This window comes from Takifugu rubripes, chromosome 8 (assembly GCF_901000725.2).
Source record: "Takifugu rubripes chromosome 8, fTakRub1.2, whole genome shotgun sequence".
NCBI lineage: Eukaryota > Metazoa > Chordata > Actinopteri > Tetraodontiformes > Tetraodontidae > Takifugu > Takifugu rubripes.
In genome coordinates this window covers 10,190,456-10,200,882 of record NC_042292.1, presented here as the reverse complement: position 1 = coordinate 10,200,882, position 10,427 = coordinate 10,190,456, and the positions used below count along the sequence as shown (strand labels likewise).

At 47.2% G+C, this 10,427-nt stretch overlaps 1 protein-coding gene across 1 annotated transcript; it reads right to left on the bottom strand.

Annotated features, from left to right (window-relative positions):
- Positions 1–537: 537 nt before the first annotated feature.
- Positions 538–9,187, bottom strand: arsj (arylsulfatase family, member J). The gene is made up of 3 exons (XM_003966742.3): positions 8,792–9,187; positions 8,329–8,720; positions 538–2,692 (listed from the first exon to the last, which is right to left on the bottom strand). The coding sequence occupies exons 2-3, from the start codon at positions 8,610–8,612 to the stop codon at positions 1,294–1,296; spliced, it is 1,683 nt and encodes a 560-aa protein (XP_003966791.1). The 5' UTR covers positions 8,613–8,720; positions 8,792–9,187; the 3' UTR covers positions 538–1,293.
- Positions 9,188–10,427: the final 1,240 nt, after the last annotated feature.

Here is a 10,427-nt window from a genome sequence, read left to right as displayed (position 1 = left end):
CCAGCTGAATGATAAACAGGCACAGCGAGAGAGGCGGAGCTTAGGGCAGAAAAGCCAGTCGACAGCTCGTCACCCCCGGAGTGTTTCATGTTTGAAGGAGCAACAGGAGAGGGAGAGGAGGCAGCACAGAGACGGAGGGGCCAGAGAAGCTAGGCGACTGTGCACAGGTACAGTAACAGCATGGAACCCTCCCCCCAGGGAGGGTGTTGACCCCCACGAGGAGCGGAGCCCAGCGCCGCCGCTGTTCCCGTTCAATGCCAGCTCTCGTGCACTCTGGAACACAGGCCAAATATCAGCGCTTCACCTGTTTGGCATTTCCCACCAATGAGGCAGCCTGTAAATCTGCGTAAACCGTGAACTCAAACGCTTCTGCCATAGTTGAGTCCCGTCCAGATGGCCTGAGGTCAGAACTCTGCAACACTGGAGAGGCGAGCCAGGACTCCAGCTCCTCTCGTATCATGTGTCTGAAACAGTTCCGAGCGCTCAGTTTGGGCCGGAGCCTTGGATTGTTCTCAAACTCTCATTAGTCAACCAAACTTAAAGACAAATAGTTTTATTGATAGGCAGCTGTAAATGAACATTTTTAGACTCGGTTTACCTCCATTCAACCGCTAATTACTCTAAACCATAACAAACCCTCGACTTGGGAAGTGCCTCACATTTTGAATTTGGTCATAGTGAGATAAACGACCATCTGAATACCTGTATTTGGTCTACCGTGACGGCACGGACACATATACCTGTAAGCCAGAGAGACGACCGGCTCTTGATCCCCTTTTTTTCCTCCCATTGCTAAAATTCAACGGTAATAAAATGCAAACTTGACGGCAGAGCTGGACATAATTGAGGGCAAAGACTCCGTTAAGTGGGGCTTTAATTGTGATTGTTTCAACCCTCAGGTCGGTCTGGTGCCAGACCAGCCTTTATTCACATTAATCCGACTAAACATCCGTTTATCATCATACAGTATCACAGCAATATGCAACATAATAAAACTATGTTTTTTTTTTATTCTGTCACCAAATTGGCAACTGTCCACTAGTTCAAGCACGCATCACAATCTATAAAAATAAACTTTCCTTAAATGCCAAACATTAGCCTGAGGTCTTAGCTGCGTCAGGGTGTGACAGTAGTGTTTGACTGTGCGACAGCAGAGTGGTGTTTTATTTAAGTTCTTTTCATGTAAAAGCAGGTCGAAGGTTTCTCAGACACGGACACGGTGTCAAACGTCTGAACAGTTCAATCTTAAAACAGAAAACGTCAATCCCTGAGAACTCTTTCAGATGTTGTGGGCTAGTCTTTCGCCTTCCTTTTCATCTTTCTCATCTTTGACTTTTTTTTCCATTGTCTTTTCCCAAGATGGATGGAAAACAGGTTATTGTACTTGTCCTCCTCCTGTTGCTCCTCCTTCTCATCTTTGTACCACGGTCCCCAAACACCTCCGTTGTACTGCGGGTTCGAGCGCAGGTCTTTGGCTGGGTATCGGACAGGCACCGCTGTCTTATTGTACTGCGCTAGCCGAATTAGCATCTTCTTGACTATCTGAGGGTAGCGCTGAGACAGGTCCACTCTCTCATAGGGATCCGCTGTAATGTTAAACAGCCAGAGGGATTTCCCTCGGTCAAATCGGATGTGTTCATTATGCCAGCGACTGCCCATCTGCTGGTTGGAGAACGTCTGCGGTGGAACCCAGTCGCTGTAGCCAGGAATGCCAGTCAGGAGTTTCCAGTGGCCCACTCGGAGCGCAGCTTGGATGGCCGTGTTCCATATGCCATACCCGGCCTTCCAGGAGCCGTTCTTAGCTTTGATGTAAATCGGGTCGATGTTGTGAAGAATGTCGTGGCGAGGGGAGGGACGGCCTTCACTGATAGCCTCCCAAACATCATATCCATCCAGATTAAGGTGTTCCTCTAAAGTTCCTTCACCCAAGCTGACCAGTGTGGGGAACCAGTCCGTGATGTGGATCAAAGACCGACATTTTGTGCCTTTATTTCTTAAAAGCGGACTGTGAACAAAGCCAACCGCTCGAATGCCACCTTCCCAGTAGCTGGCTTTACTTCCCCTCAAAGGCCAGTTGCTTCCGCCCAATAACGGCTGGCCGCCATTATCTGACGAGTACACTAGAACAGTGTTGTCGTAATAACCGTAGCGTTTGAGTGCTAACGTGAGGTTACGAATAGCTTCGTCCAGGCAGGACACCATGGCAGCATATTTGCGACGATGCACATTGGAAATACCCTTGTAGCGTTCAAGGTAGCGGCTGGGAACTTGCAGTGGGGAATGCACCGCCTGATAGGCCAAGTAAAGGAACAGCGGTTTTCTATGAGGATCATGTTTGGCTAAAATGCTGATTGCTTTCTGAGTAAACATCACAGTTGAATACAAGCCGCGGTCCTGTTCCCATGCCGCCTCTTCCCCTTCGTACAAATCATACCCGCACATACCTGGGGCTTCACATTTATAGTGACTATAGTGGTCCCCACTTCCCAACAAGGACCCAAAGAAAGTGTCAAATCCACGTTGTGTGGGCAGGCAGCCGCGCTTGTAAAAGCCCAAGTGCCACTTGCCCACCATGTGGGTGGCGTAGCCGGCTTGCTTGAGCTTCAGCGGCAAGGTTACGTTCTCCAAAGGTAGACAGTTGGGTTGGGTCGCTCGAATGATGGAGTGCTGAAGGCCTGTGTGGATCTGGTACCTACAAGACAAATTCAGAAAAATATGATATAATGAGGTGTGAAGACATGATAATAAGTCATTAGTCATATGTGTGTGTGTGTGTGTGTATGTGAGAAGGATAAAAGTGACAGAACAGTTGGACAGGATGTGGGGAGACATCGGTGATCACTGTGGTGGTTCTAAAATAACAGTATCGCAAAGGGTATCGCAGCATGTTGGTACAGGGTGTCCTCCTGGCTCGGTTTTATGGTGCCCAAACAAGCATCGCGTTCAATCTGCTGCCGTCTTCGTTATTTTTTTCTCCTTTTCCTAATTTATAGTCGTAACTTGAAATTTGCTCTAAAAAAAAAAAATCCCTGGAGCTCTAAATCAGTTTCTCCACATCTAAACCAAGAAACCCTGGAGACCAGAGACAGCTGTGACCAGATGTTTCGTCCCCTTTGCCGACCCGGCCTCCTGAGGTTAGTGGAGTCAAGTCAAGCCGTCACCAGGGAGTGAAAATAAGTGTCTGGTTTGGGTTTTGGGAGATAGGAGGCAGGGGAATTCAGCTGGACGAGAACCAGATCTACAGCAAACCTACACACTCCTTTTAAACTTCCTTTTAACTTTGTGACCGTGGGAACTTTTTCAGGCAAAGAACTATACCTGAAGCAGGAACTATAGACCTATACCTTCCACGCGCCATGTAGGATTTTCCTGTGGCTGAAGAATATAATTTTTCACATGCTTACAAAAGATATTCGAGCTATACGTGCTAACAGTATCGCTCATGCACGATAAACTCAAAGCTTCAGCTGGAAGAGGTTTCAAGTGTCTGAACCAGATCTAACAGAGCCTCCTCTTTAACATCTGGAAAACACCCAATGTTCCAGCTGTACAGACATTAGCCTACAGCTGTCTCAGCTAGCAACGTCTCTGGGGGAATTACGCTTTACAAAAAATAACATTGCAAATCTGGATTTGATGCACGCACATATCAACTGTTGACGCTGTAGCGACAATATCCGCAGGTTCCAGGAGTGGTTCTGGAGCCTTTTGATTGGAAAGAAGGGGGTAACCATACCAGAATCTGATCCCATTCATTGCACGTGTTTTGAGGTCGGGTCGCAGAATGTAAAAAGAGACCAGAGTGACCCTGACGGGGGCCAAAAGGCTGCTCATGGTTTCATATGGCGATTAGAGTTTCATGTCTAGGTGGTCTCTGGAGCCAGAGCTCACACTCGTGCAGATGGGAGGACAGAAGAAGCTCTGTTGATCGGTCGTTGGATAATGACAACGGGATAGTTTCTTCATTTCTGTAAAGACGTTCAGGGGAGGGGAGGGGGCTAGGTGAGCAGAGGAGGGGTACAATGATGCCACGCTGGTTAAAACTATTATTTTTGAAGGAAGCCTAAAGCGTATGTTTACATTTTCAGTCTGACATTTGTCATTCCTACAGCTTTGACAGGTAACTACAGGGCTCAGGTGTCTCAGGAGAAGGTTGTGCTAAGTGCACCCTGGGGTCCCTCCCCAGATCAGTCAAACTAGCTCTGGATGATGAACGTGGAACTCCTTCAAAATAGCCCCGTGTCAAAGGCAGTTCTAGATGTGCAGTATTTATGAAGCCTTTAAATGGAGGCCACTGCAAGCAGAACCCTCTGGAGATCTGTTGGAGAGCTCTCCACCTCTGGTGCCCTCTGCATATTCAGCATGACTGATTGATGTTCCAGTCAAACATCAAAAGGATGAAACGCCACAGACACCCTAAAGCTCGGCATCCCATCTAAAACTTCAAAAAAGAAACAACGTTCCAAGCTGGGGTGCAATCCTTGACTAACGATCAAGAGTTATGGTCCTAATAATCACCCACAACCGACAATCACTCAGGTTCTACAGGAGCTTTGGCCACGCCCCTGACACTGAGGTCATGGGGTCCACGAGCAGACCTGCCATCCAGGCTGGGGTCTTTCCTCCTAACATATGGTTCAGATAAACAACAGAGGCCCCTGAGCAGCTCATCTTACCCAGACAGGCCATCGGTTCATACCTTCCCTTTGGCCCTGCTACACGATGGTGCAATTCTCTCTTCACCATCCGTCTTCCTGTGTGTGTCAGGAAGTGTTGAAAAGATGGAACACCTGACCGAACAGTAACCACAAGTCTGAGATAAGTGGGTGACAGAGCAGATGATAAAAGCCCTCTGTCGTCACAACGTCGAGTTTAACTCTTAAACTCTCATTTCAACTCTCCCCCTTCTCTGGCTCCCTCAGTACCATCGACTGGTACCACCAGCATGCTGCTCCCATCCCACTGACCCGATCAGCTCTAGCACTGATAGCTGAGTGGAATTATTTGGATGATGTGTGTCTATTCTGTCTTCTATCTGCCCCCCTCTCCTCCTCCTCTACCCATCCATCCATCAGCAGGAGGATCCCCCCCTATGAGCCTGGTCCTGCTCACGGTTTCTTCCTATTAAAGAGGAGTGTTTCCTTGCTACTGTTGCTTGTTGGGGGTCAGGTCCTGGGTTACCATAAAGCACCTAGAGACAGTCCGATAGCAGCAGATGCCGTATAAAGTAAATAAAGATAAATTAAGTTTTGTCAAAAATTAAATAATCAAAAAAGATCATTAACACAGAAGTTGCCCCTCATGCTGAAACACAGAAATGTTCAGATGTTCAGTCAAAGATACACTCACCGGTGGCTTTAGGAGGTACCTGTTCAATAGTTTGTTAAAATAATAGCGCATCAGCCACAACTCAGCGCATTCAGGCACGTGGAAGTGGTCAAGACGACTTCAGCCGAGCATCAGCCGAGGGAAGAAAAGGGGAGTTGTAACAGTTGTTGGAGGTACAACAGGCCTTGTTGATGTGAGAGGTAACCAGACTGGATCCAGATAGTAATAAAGCAACAGTGACTCAAATAACCCATTATTACAATCATGGAATCCGGAATAGAGCGCATTGAGGTCACTCCTGTCAGGACCACCAAAACTGGAAAATAGAAAGAAAATGTTGCCTGGTCAGGTGCCACGATCCAATGGTCGGGTCAGAATTTGGCGAAAAACAAGATGAAAGCATGGATCAGGCTGGTGTTTTGGTCCGGGGGGGTATGTGTCCATCCCTTCAGGACCACAGGGTCCCCATCTTCTGCTGGATACTTCCATCATCTGAAGATGGTTTCTGGAACATGACACCTTTCACTGTACCTCCAACATCCTCCACAGTCGCCCACACCTCAACCAATAGATCACCTTTGAGACGTGCTGCAACGGGAGAGTCGCACCGTAGATGTGCAGATGACAAGCTGGAAGCAACTGTGTGACGCTACCATGGCAACATGGACCAACACCTTGATGAAAGTATGGCACGAAAAATGAAGGCAGGTCTGAAGGCGAAAGGGGGTCCAACATTTACCAGCGAGGTGTACCTAAACAAGTGGCCTGTGAGTGGAAGGTTGTGACCATTTCACAGTCGAATCAAATCACATTCAATTGTATTTACATTGTTGAGTTTTAACATACTCAGACTGGAACCATCTTCTATTTCCATGTAACCCATTCAGGTTCAGGCACATCCATACCAGAAACACCAAAGTATAAGTGCCTTTTTCTTATTACGCTCATTAAACCTGAGAAACAAAATGATGATGCTGAGAGGTATTCTAATTTAATTTAAAGGAACCCGTCCCACGGGACAGGGCGAGCGTTTAAGTGGTCTTGTGGGTTCAGGTCTCGTTCTGTAGCTATGAAACCCTTTATTCGAGTCCAGCAGTGTAGATTTAGGGCTGCTCCTTCTCTTAGTCCTGACCTTAACTGGGAGCCTCTAATCTTGTTAGTGTGGCTTCAAGAACATCAGACAGGCTGAAATATGTGTAATTCTCCCAGACTATTAAAGATGCAGCTCTGTGTCTCCTCCCAAGCCCCGACTGATGGAGGTTAAAGGGCACAAATGCTTCTACAGCAACATTCTTGGGACCAGGATGTTTCAAAAACTCTTTGCTGTGGTGGCGTAGCCGAGCGCCGCCAGAAAATGTCCTGACCCAGACCCTCCTTATCAAAAAACTGGGAACGAGGGAAGTAAAGTGCAAATCATATAAAAAAACAAAACTACTTCCGCGTGGTCCAACAGGCGCTGTTACAGCTTTATATAAATGTGATTAAATACACAAAACTAGGACATTTTTAGACCAGTGTGATAGTGAAACTTAATCACTTGCCTACAAAGCTAGCGAACGCATCCGGTCACAGGGACGTCCACAAGGACTGGCCGCTGTTCATGGATCACGAACGCTACGTGTAAATGGAGGCAGGATGGCTGTAAAACACATCACCAGCTGTCTTGGATACAGGAAACAGATGACGGACAGCAGCCTGACGAGCTGGTCAACATGGGAGAAGAACACAAACATCACGCATTTGGATGTGCGATTACATTGACGCGCATGAACTCCTGTGTTGCCTTTAAAACTAAAACGTCCCCTTCATTGCGAAGAGCACTCAAGTTCCTTTTTTATCCGCGTCACCTCTTCCTTCTCATGATGCTGCATTCAGGTGAAATGGGAAAAGTTTGGTCGAGCGTCCCCTCGTTTCACGAACCCAAGGCGGCAGCTCTGGTCACAGTTAAAAGTGTTGTGATGAATTGAGACATCGGCGGTTGCCGGGGCCGCCGCATGTCACTGTGAGTTTGTTCTAATCGCCCACGTGAGCCAAGCTGACATTTAAGTTAACACACAAACACACACACACACACAGACTTAATCCAATCATCATCAACATTTCCACAAGATGTTTTATGGTGTTTCAGTCTGGAATTGGGGAGATTTCTTTTAACTTTTGTGTGCTGAACAAGGAGGAGGCAGCAGCACGTTTCTCATTATGTTCTCGGACAGCAGCCAAAAAGCGGAGGTGGCGAGCCAGCTGCTGCATTAACCTCCTCGGGGACGAAGGGAGAAGATGCAGAGCTGCAGGAGATCAGAGGAGACCTCCAGAGTCAAACACTGAACCACACCCTCGACAACCTCCTTCACACACCATAGAGGAAAACCTCTGCAGGAACAGCACGTTCAAGATCAAGATGATATCAAAACAGTCCTAAAACACAAACTTTTTTACATTCAGTACAAGTTGTGGGAAAAAAAGGAAAAAAGGCGGAGAATTATTTTTTCTTCAGTCATTGTTTCAAAACAAATATCAAATTCTTATATTACTGATCTATTACTCTACTTACTAACAAGGAATTTGTGGGACTCCTTGTTTATGTAATATAAAGTCTGAAGGATATGAAACATTTCCTGGTTTACTTTGACTAAAAACACATCAGATCAATGATCAAGCAAACAGCACTCAATCGCTCTGAAAAGAGATCCATCCCGGGTAAGAATGTAATCCTGGAAAAATTCATGCTTTGAAATAAAGAACACGGAAGAGAGACATGATGGAATGGTTGGAATGTCATGCATGGATGACAGATCTATTCCTGCTTATTCCACAATCTGATACAAATGTGGTGAGGTTGCGTTTTTACACCGGGGAACTTCTTAACTGGCTCGCTGACAATAATGTTATAAAGCCATTAACGTCATCAGAAAGGTGATCTACCTGGATTAAGAATGGAAAAGAGTCATCTCTGAGCCCAGATCCCTGCTGGACCATGCGGAGTTGGATCTGGCACCTTACCTGCCGGTCATCAGCTGGCTCCTGGACGGGCTGCACAGCGGCTGCACGTAGTAGTTCTCAAGTTTGACTCCCTGCGCCGCCAGCCGGTCCAAAGTCGGGGTCTTGATCTCGGAGCCGTGGTAGCCCACGTCCCTAAAGCCCTGATCATCCACCAGGATGAAGACGACGTGCGGCTGTTTGTCGAACTCGCCCCCCCCATTGCGCCAGTTCTCCCATGACGACTGGACACTGTGCGAGATGATGAAACCGAGGAGAAAACTGAGCGGGACCCACAGGATCAGCATGTTTCGGGCGGGTTCGGAGCGCCAGGAGCGGCTGGAGTCGGCTGCGCCGGCGCGCTGCACATGTTCGGGGGGCGCAGCGGCACTTGGGAATCAGGTTCTCGTCTTCTTCTGCAACAACGTTGTGTCAAAACAAGTCCTCTGTTGTGGTTTACAAATCAGAGTGCAAGCTGCAAACTTACGTTCAGCTCAGAGGTGCACGCGCAGGAGGTCGGCAGCCGGACGGGTCCGTGACGCAGCAGCCGGTGCACCGAGTTCACAGCAGATGTTGTCCATCTCGTCACACTGGGGCCCCTCCGCGAAGACGAGAGCTCATCGTGGGCCGAAGGCGAACACTGGGTCCCCCCCCCCCCCTCTCTCTCTCTCTCCCTCTCTCTCTCTCTGGGGCGGAAGGCCCACGTGTTTATGCTCCGCTGCACACCCAGTCCTGCACTGGGATGCGTTCAGGGACGGCTCGGAAACTTGCGAGCTCACTGAACTGCGCGGGCGTCTTTCATTTCAGGATGATTCACTCGTGACAGATTCATCAGTGGTGTGTTTTGGTATTGTAAATGTCATGAGAAAACACTTCCTGTCCTGACTGACCAACGTCTATAATCCACAGAGGAGGACCAGCAGCAACATTTAGTGTCAAAGGCAACTTCCTGAAGCTGTCGACATTAGTTTTCCAACAACTAATTATTCCCATTTTGCTGTTAAAAACAATGCTATTATTATTATTATTATTATTATTATTATTATTATTATTATTATTATTATTATTATGTGCCTTTCAGGACACTCAAGGTCATCTTATAAAACCCTTAAAAACACAATATTTAATAAGGGAGATGCTGCAGGAACAGATAAATGTGACTGAAGGGCAGCGTTCCAAAAATTATTTGGGATTATGCATCAGTTTGTTGTATAATCAAAAGAAGCGTGCTGCAACTGTAGCTGTATATTATATCGCAGAGAGGAGGAGGTAGATAATAAACGGTAGGAGACTGAGCACTGAACCCTGGGGAACATGAAACACCCCACAAGTGGGACTGGTTAAGTGTTAAAATGGACCTTCTGGACTGTCTGTTCATCCTGTGGATAACAGGGGGGGTGAGAGGTCATTGGTTGATAGGACAAAAGTCGATGGATCAGAGCTACATGTAGTTTTTAAAAAACATTTAAATGAGATTGTTCTGCAGACTTCATTCAAGATTTTATTTGACATGTGCACAACATTTACAGCTGCAGTGACTGGCAATGACGTTCCTGGGCCTCAGAGGCCATCCTGCATATAAACCAACATCCGCTCTGCGACGTGCCAGGGCAACATCCTCCACGTTGCTGTTTGTGATTTACCCAGCTTTTCTGTTTCTGTTTGATCCATTGCGAAATTAGTGAGTATCACAATAAAGGCCAGTGGACCAAACAATATCGCTAGATGATTAGATATCGAACGGGTCCTATTGTGACTCAGTACTGGATTACATGAACCCGACCACAATGTAGCTTCAGTAACTGAAAAGAATGATAAAAGTTTTACTGGACTGGAATCTCATGTGACCCGTGCACAGATTTATGAAATGATTTGAAAAGGAATCAGCGACTGTAGCCCTGATTGGCACGATTATCCCCAAGGTGCGGAAAAAATACCCCTGAGCATGGTTGCTGTCTCGCACGAGATTGGACAGCAGCTTGGAACTGGTGGTGCTCTCTATGTTAGCGTGATCAGCCGCTGCTAGCTGGCTATTAGCCTCTGAACTGAGAGGTGTGTGGGGAGGCGCTGCAGGGCACTTATAAAGGCCCTCATTCACTTTAACGCTCATGCGTCTCTCTCAC